The sequence below is a fragment of the Manis javanica genome, chromosome 1, assembly GCF_040802235.1.
Source record: "Manis javanica isolate MJ-LG chromosome 1, MJ_LKY, whole genome shotgun sequence".
In the NCBI taxonomy this organism is placed as follows: domain Eukaryota; kingdom Metazoa; phylum Chordata; class Mammalia; order Pholidota; family Manidae; genus Manis; species Manis javanica.
The window spans coordinates 87,344,821-87,365,488 of NC_133156.1; the positions used below are offsets into that span (position 1 = coordinate 87,344,821).

Sequence of the window (20,668 nt, forward strand, 5' to 3'; positions counted from 1 at the left end):
CAGATCTGAAAAGCCACCTGAAGCTGCATGTCTCCTGCCCTTCTGGATGAGTCGTGCCCTCTCCACTCCTCCACAGCTCCCACCACTTCCCAGAGGCCCAGTTCACTTGTCATCATCTGCCACTAGGTGCATTTGAGCATTTCAGTCAGTGACCACTGTTCTAGACAGACGGTTATCCACCCTGTGGTTGAACATGTCCAGGAAAGGAGATGGAACTTTGCAAGCTGACCAATTTCACTGTAGGCAACTCTAAACATTAAAGAGATATGTCAAGAATAATTTCCAGATACAAACTAATTCTATCCTTAGAAACAAAGTCTACTCTCTCTTTCATAGGAAAGCCTTCTAGCTATCTAAAGGCAGCTAACCTTCCCAGGCCTTCAGTTCTAGTTTTATATCCCCAAAGACTCCAAATAGTCCTCATAAAATATTTTCAAGACCATCCATGGCCTTTGGCATGCTTCTCTGCATGGATCAATTCTTCCTTTTACTACCTTATTTTTTTACCTATTTTTTATGTATTAATTTATTATATATTCTAGTTATCAGTGTTCTTCATATTTTCTTGATCTAGATCAGTGGTTCTCAAACTTTTTGGTCTCAGGACCCCTTATATTTTTAAAATTCATTGAGGATCCCAATGAGCTTTTGTTTAAGATTTATATCTAGTGATATTCACTGTATTAAAAATTAAATTTAAATTTAAAAAGTTTATTAACTCATGTAAAAATACATGTTAATAGCATATGTCTATGAAAAATAAATATTCCAAAACAACATAAATTACTAAGAGCAGTAGCATTATTTTACTTTTTTTGCAAGTCTTTTTAATGTCTAGCTTAATAGAAGACAGCTGGATACCTGTAACTTTTTCTGCATTCAGTCTGTTGCAATATCACAAATAGGTAGCCTCTGGAAAACTCAGGTAGAATGAGAGTAAAAAATTTAAAGAATATCTTAGTATTATTATAACAATAGCTTTGACCTAATGGACCTCTGAAAGGATCTCTGAGACTCTGCAGGGGTCCCTAGCCCATAACTGGGTGCCACTTGGATGCTTTAATTAATGTAGGTTCCAGGTAGTTTTTTATAGCATCCATGACATTCTTTTTACCTATCTTGAGCTTGTGGTCAACTAAAATTACCAGCTCATTCTCAAACAAACTGCTATTATGTCAAACCTTCCCCTCTTCATCCAGACACATAATTTATACATGTACTTCCCCACAGATCCCATTTTGTTGGTTTCAGTTTATGCTTTGCTAGTGGACACTGTTGGTGCCCCACCCAGGTCCCCTTAAGGCCAGTGTACCTGTCCCCACTTAGCTGTCATGACTGTTGGCTGACAACGCACAGCAGCCCCTGTCTGAAGAATTACTTACTAACGCTGGAACCACCTTGCTTGGGAAGCTATGTTCACCTCTACTTTATCCAGTGACTGACTGACAAGCCAATGACTGTCATGGAGGACAAGAGGCCTGCACCAGTGACACAAAGTGGAACTAATAATTCTAGGTATAGCTTGTGCTTCATAGCCTCCCATGGAATCAGACTAACGTTAGTTTCCAGCTGAAACTATATTCTTCCTTACCTTTTATCCCTCGTTCCATCTGGCTTCTGTCATTCCCTTTCTTCTAAGAGTGTATCCCAAATAAATCACTTGAACAGGAATCTCCATCACAGGCTCTGCTTCTGATGAACCCTAAGACATCTTTCACTACATGAAGATTGCTGCAATACCAACTCTGTCATATATCATATTAACTAATCTCAAATATGTACACCATCTCAAATATGCTAAGAGTTCTATTATAAATAGTGCAGTGGTTCTCAAAGTATGGGACCTGGGCCAGCAGTATTAATATCACCAGGGAACTTGTTAAAACTGTAAATTCTCAGGCCACACTCCAGACCTATTGGATCAAAGCCTCCATCACAGAGATGTGCCAAAATTAATCAAACTGTTCCTCTTGACATTTCAGTTGTTTCCATTTTTTCCTATTATAAACATGATGAAATGAATGTACATAAAGGTAAATCTCTGTCTACTTTTCTGATTACAACTTACCCTGGAACAACACAGGAGTTAGGGGTGTCAACCTCCCATGCAGTCAAAACTCCATGTATAACTTTTGACTTCCCAAAAATTTAACTACTAATAGCCTACTGTTGACCAGAAGCCTTGCCGATAACATAGTCGACAAACACACATTTTGTATGTTATATGTATTACATACTGTATTATTCAATAAAGCTAAAGAAAACAACTTTTTTAAACCATCACATATCTTCAAAAAAGTGTCCAATATATTTATTCAAAGTGGACTCATGCAGTTCAGACCCACTCTTCCAAGTGTCGACTGTAGTTTATGAGCATTTGTCTGCAGTTTACTTTGATGTAAAAGTATTGCATCAAAAATAAGATGTACTGATAGCTTAAGAGAGACAGATACATAATAAGGTAAGCACAGCAAAATGTTAATGGTAGAATCTAGGTGATAAGTATGTTGATGTTCACTGCAAAAGTCTTTCAACTTTTTCATGTTTGAGATGTGTTTGAAAATGCTGAAAATGAAAAATATTGGAGGAATTTTCATTTTATGAGACTAAATTCTTAGAACTGGAATAGACTGTTCAGAGTATGTGCCCATCTTTAAATTTTGTGAAATTAAAACATCAACCAGAAAGTGTCAATTCTCTCACTCTGTCAACACCACTTTTTAGTACTTTTCAAAACTCTGCCAAATTGTTTGGCAAAACTGGTAATCCATCTTTTAAATCATCACTTCATGTGCATTTTTTAAGTTAATATAATGAATTGAAAAGCTTCCTAATATGCTCGGCTTCAATTCAATATTGGTTATTCAAACCATGAAGCAGTAATCAAGATTTGATCACCCACCAGGGGACACTTGGCTATTACTAAGCACAATGCCCTCAAGAATAAGTTGCAAACAAAATGATATTGAGGAGAGTTACTTGCAGGCTAGCATCATAAATAGGCAGAGGGTGGGGGGCTAATGCCAATTGCCAAATGGGCCTGGTTTAATAGGTCTCAAGAAAGGGCTCTTCCTTCACAAAAGAAAGTGTCTCCTCCCATTTCACAACGATGCTCAGAATTCTAAGCATTAGTGATCTGTTCCTTTGTGCTGAAGCAATTAGATCCCCACCAACTCTATGTAAAATTCAAGTATTTTAATTCAGAATGAACTCCACATAATTATGGTAAATCCATAGGCTGGATGGAATACAATAGAGCCATTCATTCTACATTTACTGACATGGAAAGATGTCCATGATATACTTGTTCACTGAGAAAAAGCAAGTATGTATGTGTGTGTATGAGAAGTATGTGGGAGAATATTTACTAAAATATTAACAGTGGATACCTCCAGTTGAAGGATGTATAAGAGTTTTTTTACTCTTTATATTTTTCTCTATTGTTCATTCTTACAATGGAAACATAAGAATTTCTGTATTAATAACAAATACAAGAAGGCCACTTGCATTTTGATAAAAAGAAAACTGAAAATATCCCAGAAAATCGCTAAGCCATTTAGCATCTTATTAAAATTTAATTTAGCAAGATTATCAAGTCAAGATTTTAAAGTCCCTAAGGAATGAGACCAATCCAGCATATTTTAAAGGGCACAGGAGAAAAGAGTTAAAAGCAGACGAGACAAAGAGGCCTCCAGTCATACTTTCAGCAGCCAAGGGTCAGGTCTGTATTTCATGCAGGGATTTCACTGGAGAAACTCAGTAGGCAACAGAACGCATCTGTGGTCTTCAGATCCAAGAGAAACCAAAAGGATGAAGTCTCACTACAATCTGTGCAGACTCAGAGTGGATCTTAACTTTACCACCATTCCTGCTTTCAATAATATAGAAGAAAATACCTCCTGGCAAGGAATGTTCACTTCTCTCCCTACAGCAGGCCCGGGTTGGGAGGGCAGTTACTTTTTAAAAAGAGATACTTAACATGTTCAAATTTTTTTATTTTCACTTCACAAAGACAGAAAAGGAGAATATGACACATTAAACCACTCACCTCCGTAGGAAGATATGTCTGTACATGGGCGTGTCCTGGATGGGATGACACAGTCCCAGTTTTCATTTGAAAATGCATTTTGCACATGTAGCCATCAGAACAGTCCTGCATTCCATCACCAAAGAATACATATGAAAATGCCAATTATTTTAAGAATTTATCATTGTAAGTAAGAACTATAACTTCTCATTAGGTTTCAAACCAAGCAATGAAAAACTAAACATATTAAATGATATGAGATAACATGCATAAAGAAACTCATCTAATACCCCCTGCACATAGTAGGTACTCAGTAAGCAGAAGTTTTAATCCCATATTTTTATCACTTATTAATGATGTCTCCCCTTCTCTTAGATTAAATCTCCTCCCTAACCCCTTTTTTTCCAAGCAGTAAATAGCACAAAAGTCACAAAGCAAAGCTTTAGGTTGGCAGCTGTTAAAAAGCATCTAAATTTATAGAAATATCTTGTCACATAATTAATACTGATTTCTTAGCATATATAAAAGAAAAATGTTAGGAAGACTTGCAGTAGATCTTGAAACAAGAAGGGGCCTTGCATTTCAATTTCTTTTTCAAGGCAAAATCTCTATTTAAATATCTCAGGGACATAATTATTCAGCACCTGCTGGAGCACTTCCAGAAACCTGCACTTAACTCCCTTACATGACCACCACCTCCATTTTGGAACATGGTATGTTGTCCATTGAGAAAGTGCTGTCTTCAAATGTTGGCACTGAAATGTTTCCCTTCAACTTTAACTCTCTGCTTCTAGTTTTGCTCTCTGGAGTCTAAACTCTTTTCCACAGAGCCATTCTTCAAAGAGCTGAAAACAAATACTACTATTTTCAAATGTTCCTTGGAAGATATGATCTCCAAGCCCTTCACCAGTTGCATTTCTCTCCTGTTTCTTATACTTGCTCTTAATTACACTAGTGGATGATGTTCATCTAATTGTGCCAGTTCCATTTTTTTCTGAAACAAAACTTGTTTGAATTTAATACAGTAGTAGTGTGTAATACCTCCTCATGCACAGACATACTTACCTACCAATGAATATTAATTCTCCATCAAATTGTCACACTAACATTCACAATTTTAACATAATGAAAGTATTATAATTAACAAAGATTTAGATTGGGTATTTAATCTGATGCAGTAAAAAAATACAGAATAGCATTCCAACTTAAAAAATCTATAATTCACTTAACTATTCTTACTAAGATTCAAAAATCCAGTTCTTTAACTAAAAAAATTAGAAATGAAAAATTTTATAGTGTTTGTGAGCAATTTAATATTGACTATTTTTAAAAATTTGTGTCATGCCAAGTAGGTAAGAGTATTTTATTTTGGTTAACTGTACTGTGTTGAATAGTGCCCCGGAAGTTCGTGTCCACCTGTAACTTGTAAATGTGACCTTATTTGGAAATAGGGCCTGTATAGATGTTATCAAGTTAGGATGAGGTCATATTGGAATAGGGTAAGCTCTGAATCCAATAAGAAGAGGGAAATTTGACTACAAAGACAGAGACACACAAAGGAGAAGGCCACAGGAAAACAGAAGAAGAGATTGGAGTTGCACATCTGAAAAGCCAAAGAATGCCAAGATTGCCATCAACCACTAGAAGCTAGAAAAGGTAAGGAAGGATTCTTCTCCAGACCCTTTGGAGGGAGCATGACCCTGCAGAGACCTTGTTCTTCAACTTCCAACTTCCAGAACTGTGAGACAAAAAAACTGTGTTTTAGCCACCCAGTTTTGGTACTTTGTGTGGCAGCCCTAGTAAACTGCTGTTCTGAGACCCAATTCCAACACTGGGGGAGGGATCCCACACACACGACACCGAGCAATATGTGGACACCATCAGGGTGTCCAAGGATTCAGTTCAACTCAATTCTGAAACCATGTACGTAGAAGGTGAAGGTGAAGGTGCAATCTAGAAGACTGCCTGCCCCACCTCCCACTTCAGACACCAGTCACAAGCCCCAGGCTGTCACCTGTGCTTCTGATCAATAGTTTCAGATTGAAGGCTCCAATGACCTCCTCTTTAGGTTTGATTAGTTTGCTAGAGCAATTCACAGAACTCAGGGAAACACCTACTTACGTTTGCCAGCTTACTAAAGGATATGATAAAGGATACAAATCAATACCCAGATGAAGAGACACATAGGGCAATGTCCCAAACAAAGGAGCTTCTGTCCTTGCAAAAGCTTGGAGCCAGGTTCAATGGCACATGAAAGAATTCTGGTTCCCCATGCACGCAAGCTCTCCAAAAAGAGAAAGGATCCAAACACTGACCTCTTGGGTTCTTATGGAGGCTTCATATCTCAGTAATGATAAACTAAGTCATTGGCCACTGGCTGATTCAACCTTCAGCTCCTGTTACCTCCCTGGAGATTGCTGGGTAGGACTAAAAGTTCAAACCCTATAAAATCACATGGTTGGTTCTCCTAGCAACCAGACCCTGCTTTTGGGTGGGGTACAAAAGGTACCTAATTAATTATAAGACACCCATTTCACCTTTATGATTCTACAGCATTTTCAGCAACTGTGGATAAAGACCAAATATATCTGAGAAATGTATTTTGGTCATCTGAATGACCAAATATTTATCTCGTGTAAGTCATTACGTTGAAGCTAATACAGAAATTATATTTTCTGAGAAATTTGGCAACCCCACCTTTACAATGCCTCCCAGTTAGCTGCTGAGCTGACAACCCGCCAACATGCACACATAGACCCCACTGGCTGGTCATGATTGGCACCAGTTCCAACTGGTTGGACCCAACTCATTCTGATTGGCTGATGACACCACCAAAGGTTGTGCCTTACCCGTAAAGTAAGTAAGCCTGTAAAGTAAGCTACCAGGTTATCTAATACCATCACCTTTTACTATTTCATAAAGGTCATGCCTTTGATAGATGGAATTATTGTTTTACATTGCAGCTCTGCACCATCCAATCACAAAGCATCCCCCTGTGGATGTCTACCACGGAGATATTTGGAGAGACTATATAAGGGAATGTTGTCTTCAATTCAGAAAGATGTATACAGTGACTATAGTTGTTGCTTTTCACATCAAGTATCCATTCCCCCTTCTTGTGGAAGAGTAGCCAGTTTTCCTGCAAGAGGCACTCCCTTCTATCCTGTCAGAATGGACATGGCCTCCCAGCTCTAGACTCTGATATGCCCAATCAGGGCATCTGTCCTGCTAGCCTCAGAGACATAGGAGGCAAATAATCCAATCAGAACAAATGAGATGTAATTCAGGACTTTGGTTAGGTGAGGAGAGAAGCTGTTCTCTTTTCTACTGGATTTGAACAAGATTTAACCCTGAAGTGTTGACAGTAATTACATGGACCCCAAGAATGAAACCAGTGGAGAAGAAAGCAAAGCCACAACCAGATTACACTATTTACACCAACTATGCCTAATGCTAGTTCTACCCTCAAATTTTTCAGTTACATGGCCCCAGGAAGTGCCTTCTTGGTTTCACCCAATTTGGGTTGGGTTTTCTGTCACTTGCAACTGAAATAAGCTTTCTAGAAAATGACTTATATTGTGTTTATTAGTTTAAAACTTGATTTTCTACTAATTATCACTCTCATTATGATATATAATCAATAGTCGATTATGTAAAAGATTTATGAAATACAGTAAAACCATAAAGGTTTATGAAAAAGTACTGGCAGTCTGCAAATTAAAAATAATCTAGCAATAGGAAAAAAAACTCATAGGATATTCAGAAAACAGAGCTAAACTGTGTGTACTGAATATAATTTATCAAATGAGAGTAACTGTCCTATTTTATATTTTTCTATACCTGAGCACTTGGGCATATAACTTTTTCTTATGGGAAGTTACAATTTAGTAAAACTCTAATTATAATAGAAAATACATCTTTGTATCAAAAGTGGTGAGTCAAAAATTCCTTTGCACCTATATTATAAAACCTACATAAATTATCTGGTCTCTTTTCCAATGAGTTAAGATAGAGAAATGTGTCATTTTCAATAATACTTATAATGTAAGGAATTTTTATTCCTATTTTGGAAAATTTGTAATACTACTTTTTAGTGTCTACAGGGAGATGCCTCAGCCTATAATTTGGTCACGTTGATTTGCTTTTCAGTATCCATCTCTTAACAGTCAATATTAGCCCTGAAAAAGTCAATCTATAAAAATCAGAGTTTATAGCATTCCTGTTTCCCTTCAAACATTTACTTTCATAGACGTAGGCCTTTCTCCTACACTGTTTTAATTTAAGGCAGAAAACTATGTTTTGTTCTTCACTGTTGAAAATGGCTTGTATAGAGATAAGCAGACATGAAAGTGTGAGAAGCTCCCCCCAAGCCAGCACTACTGTCCCCACTAAGCAAATGATAACTAACTCAAATCCCCCCAACTGTTCCAGTGGATACTCTACTCTTGCTTCCCTGCATTCTGCCTGTATTTATGATAGCTTACAATTTAACACTACATCTTCTTTATTTTTTTAACATGTGTTAGTTTTATTTCCCCCAACTGATCCTAAATGTAGGGCCTAGGTCCAAGCCCCTGGGGAAGAAATGCCTGGTAAGCAAAGTCAGGGTCCTAACTACAGAGCCCAGGCTGTGGTTCCACATAAAAAGCTGATTCCCATGGAGGCTGAAATCATCCTGGACCAGCACGGGAGAAGGCAGAAACAACGGGAGGGAACCTTACAATTTATCCAGTTCAACCTTCTTTTTTTAGAGATAAGAGGGTAAAGGACTGAAGTACTTTCAAGAGACTTGTCTTACAGCTAATTAGGGGCAGAGCTGGTAGTGGAAAGCAGACCTTTTGCAGTGTTCTTTTTACCACACTAAGCAAATTCTGCTAGAGAGCAGGATCAAGGCAGAAATGTGCTTGCTGACTTTCATGGAGTGTAAGCCAGCCCTTTGCTCACTGAGTAACAAGCTCAAACCACTCAAGTGTGGTCTGGGGACCAGCAAGCCTCAGCGTCACTTGGGAGCTTGTTAGACATGCAGAATCTACCCTACTCCACCCCACCCAGGTCCCCGAATCAGGATCTATATTTAACAGGCTCCCAGGTGATTCATGTGCACACACAGAAGCACTGAGGCAGCAGGCCCTGCTATCCCTGACTCAAAGGGACCGTAAACTGACTGCATTAACCAGTGGTTCTCAACCCTAGCTGTACCTTGGAATCACCTGGCAAGTTTTCAAAATGCTGTTGCTGGGATCTCCCCTCAGACCAGTGAAGTTAGAATCTTTCTGTAGACACCCGAGCAGCAGTCAGGGTTGAGAACTACTGTACTAAATTCACTGCATCCCCCTTTTGAGCTCTGAGAATAGAGTCAACCGAGTAATCTGCAGCTGCCTCAGGAGAAAAGGCCACAAACAACTCCCAGTCTCCAGGGATACCATGCTTACTCGGAGCTATCCATCTGCTAAACTTGCTTCTGCGGATGCTCATCTTGGAACTGACTCAGCCAAGACTGCTTTTTAAATGGTCTTTAGTTACCTCAAACTTTAATTAACCACCTGAAACCTTAATTTCTGGTAACTTGCCCAGCTTTGACTTGGTCCTCTATAATTGCTCTTAATTTTGTAACAAAACTGTCACTGTCCCATGTCCAACTACACTTGAGCCATCAGGATTCCTTGCTGCCCATTTGCCACAAAGCAAGTTGCTTTACTCTGTCACTGTAGAAGATCTAATAGGAAATGTCCAGGTGCTATATCCCAGACACCATTCATAAAAAACAGAATGCTTCCTCAGAGTCAAAGCTTTTCAACTCATCAACATAGAATGCCCTTCACCATACACCAAAATACGGAACAAAGACTTAAATGAAAAAGACAATACCACAGATGTGTTAGATGAAAGCACTGGAGAATATATATACACATATATGCATATATATATATATATATATATATATATGTAATACACATATATACACACATACATATATAGTTTTTGAAAGATATTTAAAAAGTAAATAAAAACTCCAGGCATAATAAAATATTGGTAATTCTACATGGAAAAAGTTCTTCAGAACATAAAGTCACAAGAAAAACATCAAAATGCAAAAAAAAGATTTATAGCTCATATCACAGAAAAGAACTTTGTCAATATATAAGTAGTTTTAATTTCCTCAACATATTAATAGTTCCAATAAGCTAATAAGAAAAGACCAACAGCCCAATAGGAAAATGAGTAAAAAGCTATAAACAGATCGTTCACTATAAAGGAAGTGCATGTGGATGTTAGTCATATAAAAAATATGTTCAATGTTACCCATAAGGGAAATGCAAATTAAAACTATGTGATGTCTTATTTTACCTATCAGATTGGCAAAGATCAAAAAGCAAGATATATACTGTGTTGATAAAGATGTGAATAGAAGAGGCAGGCTCTCTCAAACATTGCCAAGGGCAGAGTAGCTGAAATTAGGTATAATTTCCTGGAGAGTGAGTTGGCAATAACTATCTAAAACCTAGAAATACAACTTACAGGAGCTTATCTTACAGATATATAGTTGTATGCTAGGAAATAAAATTCATTCAATGATAATGTATTAAAGTACTGTTTTAACAGCACAATATTAACAATAACTAAATGCCTATCAGTAAGGATTGGTTACATAAATTATGGTATATCCAAATGATGGAATGTTATGCAGCCATAAAAAATAATTAAGTTCTATAAGTATTGATATGGAATAATAACCAAGATAGATAAAGTTTTAAAAAATGTGCAAAACAGTGTATAGATAGATGGGTGTATAATATGCAGCCATTTGTTTAAATATAAATACATATGTTTGTGTATGTACTGAATATATATGGAAGGACACCCTAGACACTGATATGGGTGGTGATCTCTGAGGGTTTGGGTGACAAAGGTAAGAGGGCTAGTAAGGTAGCTTGCTTTTTTAGTATACAAACCCTTTTGTGCCTATAAATAAATAACACTTCATGTTAAACGATTACTTCACTGACTGACCTTAGAATATACGTCTCCAAGCGATCACATTGCTGCAATAGATTCCCATCTCAAACTTCTTGGGAGAAAATATCCTGGAGGCCTTACAGAACCCTAGAGAGAGACAACCAAGTATTCTAGTGTGTACTGACTGCATAATGGATTGAAATCTAAGGATTTCCTAACAGCGCTTTCTTACAAACTGTCATGAGCTATACACCCAGAGAGCTATGTTATGCCTGTTGGAATCCAGCTACCCAAATAACTACAGGGCTTCTGTTGCTGAATTCATTAAATTTTTAATGATCTTCTCTAGAAAAACACTCATATCTAAAAAAAACTGGGTTTAAATAAGGGCCTCAACTCTACTATGGAATAAAGTATTGCACAGAGGACTTAAATGCAGGTTAACTGCCCAGAACAATCAGCTGCAGGGAGGGGTTGGCAAGCTCGTTAGGGAGGAAATAAGGCAAGCAGAAGCTTCTAGGTCACTGCTGGTACTGCTTGTACAACAGGATCTTCAGGGTCAGGGGAACCCTGAGGAACAGCAAAACCTAGGCCACACATCTCAAGTGATCGTTCTTCCCCTCTGCAAGAAATCAAATCAATCCTACCACTTGCTGCCCAAAATTGATCAATCTTGAGGACAAAAAGAAGAAAGCAAAAACTGCTGCTGAAAAGCAAAGCTTACACTGGGTTGGTCAGATATTAAACTAGTGTCTGTCCTTTTTTTGTTTAAGACAAAGTTATATGGTGTAGGAAAGTAAGTGTTAAGAATTTAGACATCCTGCTGAACATACTTCTGAGCATATTCATGTGTCTCCTCCTCACCACCCCACATACCCACCCAATCTCACTAACTCTGGTTTCAATGTATGATACTATTATGACTTCCAAATGCATATGTGGATCCCAGCTATGACCAACTCTGATGCCTCTGAGTCAATATCAAGTGTGACCAGATCCAGTCAAAGTAATTCATGGGTAACTGCAGGCCTTTGACTCACTTGGGCAAAAATTCAAAAGAACAAAAACTCAAAGGGTTTGTACACTAAAAAAGCAAGAAATCAAAAATCCAAAAATGAAAATAAGGATATAACATATTTTGCCTTTGCAAAAAAACCTTTGTACATCTTTAATTTTCTCTGGTCTTGTGGCATTTTGGAGCTTATTAAGCACAACACGGCCATTAATTTAATAGTATGCCTATACTTCAGAACTTTCCAGGGGAGAGGGTTGGAGAAACACCTCAAAAAAATAAGTTCTAGCTGAGGAAGCTGGCGCTCTCCTTCTTGGAAAGAATGAAATATTCTGGATGTGTCTCATCCAATAGAGGCTGAAACTCCCTTGCTTTACCATATGCATAACATAACCTATGAGTATTGCTTTTCTCTGCATGACCTAATGTGTGAATGCCTAATCAACTAATTTGTTCACTGGCTGAGAGTTAGACCACACAAAAATACTGTGACCATTGGTCACTGATTAGAGGTACTCTGGCTCTTGTCAGCTTAAAAGAGCTTTCTTAGCATGGTCATGGCATAAAACTAAAAAGGAATCTGTAAGAATTTGACTTGAAATATTCTCTCCCACAGCTGCAGGGTGTCAAAGGGTTATACTGCCTTCTATCACAATACTTAGTTCAGCAGTGAATCTTGTTTACATTAGCATACTCATTACATACTTTCATTAGGTTGAAATTTCTAGTTAACTATAGATAAAATACAGAGAACTAATTATAGTTATCAAGCAGAATCTAAATATTATAAATCTTGATGATGCAAAAATAATAATATAATATAAAAATTGGAAGAAGAAGAAGGAATGTGGGAGATACTATACATCACTAAATTCCTCATTTATCATAGCAGGAATGAACAGTTATTGTCCAAATAGTAGAAATCATCTTTGTAGATACATACTGTTTAACAGAAGTATATTGTTTAAAGTTACAGGGTTAACTATGAGAATAACTAAGAAGTTGTTCTTCATCAATAGGGGTTCCATTAAACAAATTTAAATGATCCATACAATGGAATACTATGGAGCTATCAGAAATAATGAAATATTTCTGTATACACTCACAAAGAATGATGTCCATGATGCAATGTTAAGTGGAAAATTTAAATTACAAAAATTAAATAACAAAACAGTGATCCCATTTATGTAAATACATTAAAACTGTGCATATATATATATTTACATGTGCATAGAAAACTACAGAACTGAGTCAGAAGAGAGGGAAGGAAATACTTGCATCTATATATTATATATCTATGCATTATTAGAATTTTTACAATGGTCATGTATTGTTTTTCTTTGTAAAAATTAAATAAAGTAAAATAAAAATCCAGCCTGTGAAAGAAAAAGCAGTACTACACTAAGGAGACTAAGTTATGAAAGGTCATTAAAGATCTTCCACTCTCTGCAATCAATATTATTCTAAAAATCATAAAATGTTCTTGCATACAACATTAACTTTTGTCTTTATTTTCTCTCCTTTGAAAACTAACCCTATAGTTGCTAAACTAAAACAAAGCCAATACTTCTTTCCTAAGCCACTACCTAATTATAGCATACGTTCACTTCATTTTTCAAGTGGACATTGTTTTATGCTAGTTAGGGCCCTCAGTTTTCAAATCCATTCAATAAAGACATGCTGAGAACCCCAGCACTGTGCTCATTTGTCTACAATTTTTTTTACAATCCTCCTGCTCTTTTCCCTGGCAGGACTCTCAGACCTACCAAGTCCCCCTTCATTTCACCTCCAGCTCCTTCTCAACTTCCTAGATGAAGTAGAACACACCGTCTCCCCTTCCCCAATTGCAGGCCAAAGTGCAGCAAGAGCAATGGTCCCAGGGAAAAAGGAGAAGAAAATCATATGCTCAGTGGAATAAGCCAGGCAAAGACAAATACTGTATGATTTCACTTTTTTGTGGAATATAAAAACAAAGCAAAACAGAAGGAGCAAAATAGCAGTAGAGTCATAGACACTGAGAAGTGACCAGTGGTTACCAAGGAGGAGGCGTTAGGACCAATGAAGGGAGTGGGGGGGATTAAACAACACGATAATTCGCTATCACAGCGTAAATTGATCATGCGGACTGTTGAACCACTGTGATGTACATTTGAAACCAACATAAGATTGTATGTTAATGACACTTTAATAAAAAAAAAAAATCAGTCACTAGTCAGGCCAGAAAAGTAAGCTACAAGACCAATTTGTGACCTTATTTGATGGAGGGAAGGGAGCACACATGCATATGTGTTTACATGTACTTACACAGCCTGCTTATTCACACAAAGAACGGTTACAATCTACATGACGCTAATCCTTATGTTTCTTAGACCCAAAGAGCCAAAAATAAGTTTAAATCACTTTGTTTTCCTTATTAATGCTTTCAACAGCTATCTCTACAATGTTACATTTCACTATTAAGCATTTTGTGGAATTTCATTCTTTTCTCTCTTTTGCTTTTTAATAATGTTTTGTTTTTAATATTTCTAATGTTCCCATTTTGAGTTTTCAATCTCTAGTGCACAGACGTGGGACCTCTATGTGTGCCCTCATACTTTTTATTATATTAAACAATTTAGTTTTGCCTCCCAGAGCATTCCTGCTCATTTGTTCCTTAGGAATGGCCAATGGATGATATAACTGATCAGAGGGAATGTGGGGGCGGAGTGGAGGGACCCTACTGTAGACAATTTTTTTCTGTTTCTACCTCCAATTTAAGTTTGTAGATATTTTACCATATTTTTTGCTTTCGTTGAAATGTTCTCAAAGGTTTATCACTGCTTTTCCAATATTGTAGATAAAATAAGAAAGAAAACAGAAATGACCCAAGTTCTGATCTTCCTCATTTTGATTTCTGGATTTAAACTTACTCTAGCTTTATAAATAATTTATCCTTGTAACTATCTAAGAAACTTTTTCAAGAGAATTAAGAGTATTAATTTTGTACTTAAAGTAAATTGAAAGAAATTTGATAGAGTGACAAAATGAACAAGATAGCAAGTTGTGGCTTTGATTTCAAAGCACTATCCTTGCAAAGCAGTAAAATAACTTAATAACTTTCCTACTTTTTCATGAAATGAAGAGTGCCTGAGCTTAAGCATTTGTACTGTACTCAGAGAAGGAGGCTGGAAGGATGGGAAGAAAGAAAGGAAAGGTGAGAAAAGCCTTTCCGCATGGATGCCACACAGAGGATCACAAAATGGGTGGCTTAAAGAAATGGATTCTCTCAACAGTTCTAGATCTGGAGGCTAGAAGTCTGAAATCAAGGTACTGGCAAGGCCATGCTCTTCTCTTCAGGCTTTCGGGGAGAACCTTTCTTGCCTCTTCTTAGGTTCTGATTGTTGCCAGCTTGTAAACACATCACTCCAATCTCTGCCTCTGTCTTCATTTGGCCCTCTTCCCTGTGTGTCTATTTCTGTGTCCAAATTTCCCTCTTCTTAAATGAACACCAATCATACTACATTTAGGACACACTCTAATCCAGTTTGGCCTTATTTTAACTTGATTACATCTGCAAAGACCGTATTTCCAAATGAAGTCACATTTACAGATTCTGGGCAAACATGAATTTGGGGGGATTCTATTCAACCCAGTACAGGTGGAGAGGCATGAAAAGGTAGGAGAAAGGTGGTCCCACACCTCCAGCACCCAGCACAGAGGCACCATGCCTGGCAGAAAGGCTAATTAAGACAATCAATGGCCATTCCTTCAGAGCTGTTTCAGCCTGCAGGCGCTATGCTAGATTCTCACAGCTGTTGCTGAAAACCAAAAGGGTTTTGACCAATAAAGGGAATGAAGTTACTGACAGCTTTTAGACAAGGCTGTGTGGTAGTACAATCACTGCGTTTTATCCATGGGGCCTGGATAACATGAGATTGAATACTTAATGGGAGTCATTCTACTTGCCAAAAAAGAGCATTCAATATCCACTACCTGGATCAATATACCAGAAACATGGCAAACACAGTCGGCAGAGAACATGGAAGAGGAGGGAGATATGGAGGATGTTATCCACTCAGCCTTTTTTATTAATGTAACAAAAATTTCTTGCCCTATTTCCCAGAATGAGTCATAACTGCTCTGCCCTCATCATCATTTCCACTCCAAGCCTGGGCATGTTTAAAGCTCCTACACTGAATGCCTTCTCTTTCTGTATCATTTGATAGAACTGCTTTCCACAGCTTGACATTAGCAAGTCTCGGAAGAAGGATTTCTGTTGCCTTTGCATCAGAGCAGCAGTTGTGTGAAAGCAGGGCTGACAATGCAACAGCAAAAGGAACAAAGGCATACCACCTCACTCCACACTTAAGCTATAAATCAAAGGGAGCATTCTTTTACTACCTCTTTTCTTTCATTTCCATGATTTAATCACGTTCTCCCACTGCTGTGTTCACAATCTCTTCTCCCACTGCTGTGTTAACAATCTCAGGTTTGGAAACAGACCAGTTGAACTGATGATCATGTACCCGGTGTCTTAGCCTAAAATCTGTATTTATTTACTTATTAAATTTACATTTCATATGATGGTATCCTTCAAGAATTTTTGCATTCCTCTAAGTGTTTCTTTGGTCTTCTAGCCATAACAGAGTAACAGAGACCAAGTTTGCCCTCCTATGTAAACCAACTAGAAAACCAAACAAAAAAAATAGGAAACCAGGGTTTTCAGATACTGGACTCAGGCAGTACAGGATAGTCATCGCTGAGAGTAGCGTCCAGCTCACTGCCTAGAGAAAGTTCTTATAAAAGAAGATAAAATAAGAGATGGTTTGTTTGCTTAAATAATCAAAAAGATACAGCATCTTACTACACTGGTGGACAGTGACTGTAATGGGGTATGTGGTGGGAACTTGATAATGGAGGGAATCTAGTAACCACAATGTTCCTCATATGATTGTATATTAATGATACCAAAATTCTAAAAAGTAAAAAAAAATAATCAGAAAGACTTAACCAAGAAAGTAATATATAAAAGAATTTCAAAGAGTGGCCAGGAAAAAGAACATATAAAAATCAGTAACTTTAGAACTATAGCAATAATCAATTAAAATCATAAAAATAAAGGACACCATTCCCAGTACAAACAAAAATTGTCATGTATCCAGGAAAATACCTATCATTATATAAAGAAAATTCTACAGCTTTACTGTAGGAGAAGAAACAAACCCCAACAAGTTTTTTATGAAGGTTGTAAACTTTATTTATTCAAGGAAGAAAATTTATTCAGTTTCTTTATTTAAGGAAGAAAATGCACAGGGGTAGTTAATTTTTTAAAAAAGAACAATGAAAGGTAGGATTATCAGTTATCAAAATAACTAAAGAGCACTAGTAACAAAACCTATGTTATTGTGACAGAAGAGAAAAATAGATTAGGGATTAGAATGTAGAGCCTAGAAATAGACTCCTTATATGTTGGAATGTAATATACTATAAAAGAATTTTGGATCAGAGCTGGAAGAATGGATGAGTCAATGCTGAATATGAGGTCAACTGGCTCACCATGAAATAAAATAGATAAACTACATTATCACATTGCACACTCTCCAAAATAAATTCCAGATGGATTAAGCCCTAAACATAAAAAATAAAACAATAAAGGTTTAGAGGAAAATACAAAAGAATATTTTCATAATTTGAATTTAGGAAGGACTTCCTGCGTAAAATAGCAACCCAGAAGCCATAAAGCAAAAGACTGGCAGATTTATTAAAAATTAAAAACTCCTGTATGACAAATGATACTATTAACAAAGTTAAAATAGAAGTGACAGTCTGAGAAAAAATATTTGCAATACATATAGGAAATGAAGGATTGATAGTCATAATATATAAGTTACTCCTACAAATCATTACTACAAAGATAAACAACCCTACTGCAAAGCAAAGGACATAAAAAATTCCTATAAGAAATACTAGTGACCCATAAGCGCATGAAAATATGCTTGACATCAGTGTAATGAGGAAAATGCAAATCATAACAATATATCGTTTTTTGTCTTTTAGAATGAAAAAATAAGAAAAATCAGTAATATCCCATTTTATAGAGTATGAAAAAAGTTAGCATACTTTTTGACAGGAGTATAGATAGCTACAGTATGTTTGGAGAGAAATTTTGTCCATGTCCTCATTCATTCATTCAACAAATATTAGCACCTTTTTCATGCAATGTGTTATACTAGGCCCTAGGAATACAGCAGGAAACTAAACAGATAAAAGTTCTTGTCCTCATGGAGCTTGCATTCTGGAGGACAGGGTGCAGGGCGGAGAAGATGAAAAATAACTAAAGGTGGCTTTAAGTGCAATAAAAACAAATAAATTAGGGTGAGGGGTTGAAAGTGATAAAAGTTGGGAAGATGCTATTTTACATAGGGTAGGCAGGTAGGAGGACCTCATGGATAAGGTGAGTGAATCTGACAGAGGTCAGGGAACAAGTCACAAAGCTCTGTAGGGGCAGACACACCAGACAGTGGGAAATGGAAGTGCCGAGACCCAGTGGTGGGAACAGCAGGGATGTTAGTATGGCTGAAGCAGAGTGAAAGAGAGGAAGAAAGACAGAAGGTAAGACTAGAGAGAGAAGGAGATGGAAAACATTTAGGGCTTGGAAGTCATGGTCAAAGCTTTGGATTTTACTCTAAAACTGGAAATCATTGGAGAGTTTTGAGCCAGAGTTATATACTGCATTCACATTTTAAAAAGATCACTCTAGCTGCTGTTTAGAGACCAGATTCTAAACAGGCATTATTTAGGAAGCTATTGCAATAAGCCAGGAAAGAAATGATGGCAGCCTGGGCTAAAGTGGTGCCATGAAGTGATGAGAAGTGGCTGATTATGGGTTTATTTTGAAGACAGAGTTAGTATAATTGACTAGTGATTAAAAACTAGTTTAATGGGATTACTGGGATGTAGGAAAAAGAGATGAGTCAAGGGGAACTGCAGGTTCTTGTCCTGGGCAACTGGAATCTTACATTTACTGCAATGGGGAAGTATGTGGAAGAAGTCAGCTGAGGCGAGAGAGGTGGAAGTTTAAGCAAAAATGACTCAAGTGTACACTGCCTCATGAACATTCATATGGAATGTCAATTAAGTTCCTGGATATAAAAGCCTGAAGTTCAGGGACATGAAAGGTGCTAAAATACAATTTCAATAGACATAGTATTTATATAGTATTTATAGCCAGGAAGCTTTAGAATAAGATCTCCTAGAGAGTGAATCTAATTAGAGAAGAGACAAAATCCAAAGATTGAGCCCTGGGGCACTCCAGTGTTGAACTACTGGGAGATGAAGAGGAAACAGCAGAGGGAGCTGAGAAGAAGTAGTTGCAAGGTAATAGGAAATCGAGAGATAAGTGTCCCAGATGCCAAGCAAAGGACATGTCAACAAAGAGGTGGCATTTGTGCCAATTTTGCAGTATCTGTCAAAATATAAAATGGGCATACTCTCTCATTCAGCAATTCTATTTTGAATTATCTATTCTACAGAAATACATAAAATATACATAAAATATAAATACAAAAAGAACAAAAAAAATGTTTTACACAGGTATTTATTAAAGTATCATTTGTTATAGCAAATAAATGCTCATCAATAGGGAATGCCTATTGATCAAACCTGGCAGAAGTAAGTTACATGAAATGACCTCTGAATACTAAGTTTAAAAAACTACTTGAATAATCATATTTAATGATGTTAACTCCAGATATATAGAAAAAGAAAACGTATACAGAATGTATATGTTGCAGAGCAGGCAGGACAGTGTGATGAAAGAAGCATGAGCTGCAGATCAAACTTCCTGAGATATCAGTTTGGCTTGTCACCTCAGACAAGTTTCTTAACTTGGCCTTCCTTTATCCCTCTACATGTTCGATACTAACAATGTCTTAATATAATATCCACACATACATGTGTGGTTGAAAGAGATTTTTGAGGTTTACTCCCCAAACTGTTAACACTGGTTCTCTCTGAGGAGAAGTTCGGAACTGGGACTTGGCAAGAGTGAGAGGCACAGCAGAAAGGGCCTTTGTTTTACCACATATATATCTATATTACTTGAATTTTTAATAATATACTGATGCAAATTTTTACGGAAGTATATATGCATTTCTTGAGAAATTTTTTTACTTTTTTTTTTTGAAAGGTAAAAGTAAAAGTTTATGGATCTCAATTGCTATTTCTGGCATTTTTTATTCAACCATCTGTGGTTCAGCTGACACCAAAAAGATAAAGAATCAGGATAATGTGAAGTGGGCAATGTAACATTTTCTAGCACTCTCCAAGAAAGAAACAGACAGACACATGGCAATAAAAATACAAAAGAAATAACAGAAAAGGAGAGCCTAAATAAAGTGAAATAAAGAGAAGAGAAAGTAATTGTGCACAGATTCATAGATTGAATCTAACCATTCACAAAATCAAAAACCCTATCACACCTGAGAAAGGCAGTCATGCAGCACCTCCTGACACATTTCCGATGACAGACACAGAATGTATTGTTAGTAAGCTACACCTTACATTAACCAAATGTGGTCCCTTCATAGGTCGTTCTTGTCTCATCAAAAGCCTCATAGAGTTGGGCCTCTCTCTCCACCAAGACTGACTTTTGGCTGATATTCTGGCCCCACTACCTTGTCTGGGTGGGCCCA

At 37.1% G+C, this 20,668-nt stretch overlaps 1 protein-coding gene across 6 annotated transcripts in view; it reads right to left on the reverse strand.

Moving 5' to 3' along the window:
- Positions 1-20,668, reverse strand: part of ATG10 (autophagy related 10) — a 256,500-nt gene that overhangs the window by 181,912 nt on the left and 53,920 nt on the right. For 4 of the 6 annotated variants that reach the window (XM_073234490.1, XM_073234502.1, XM_073234515.1 and 1 more), the window contains exon 3: positions 4,049-4,153. The exons of the other annotated variants lie outside the window; for them this stretch is intronic. In XM_073234490.1, the coding sequence (XP_073090591.1) occupies positions 4,049-4,153 (105 nt within the window). The remainder of the gene's footprint in view (positions 1-4,048; positions 4,154-20,668) is intronic. 6 annotated transcript variants of the gene reach the window in all.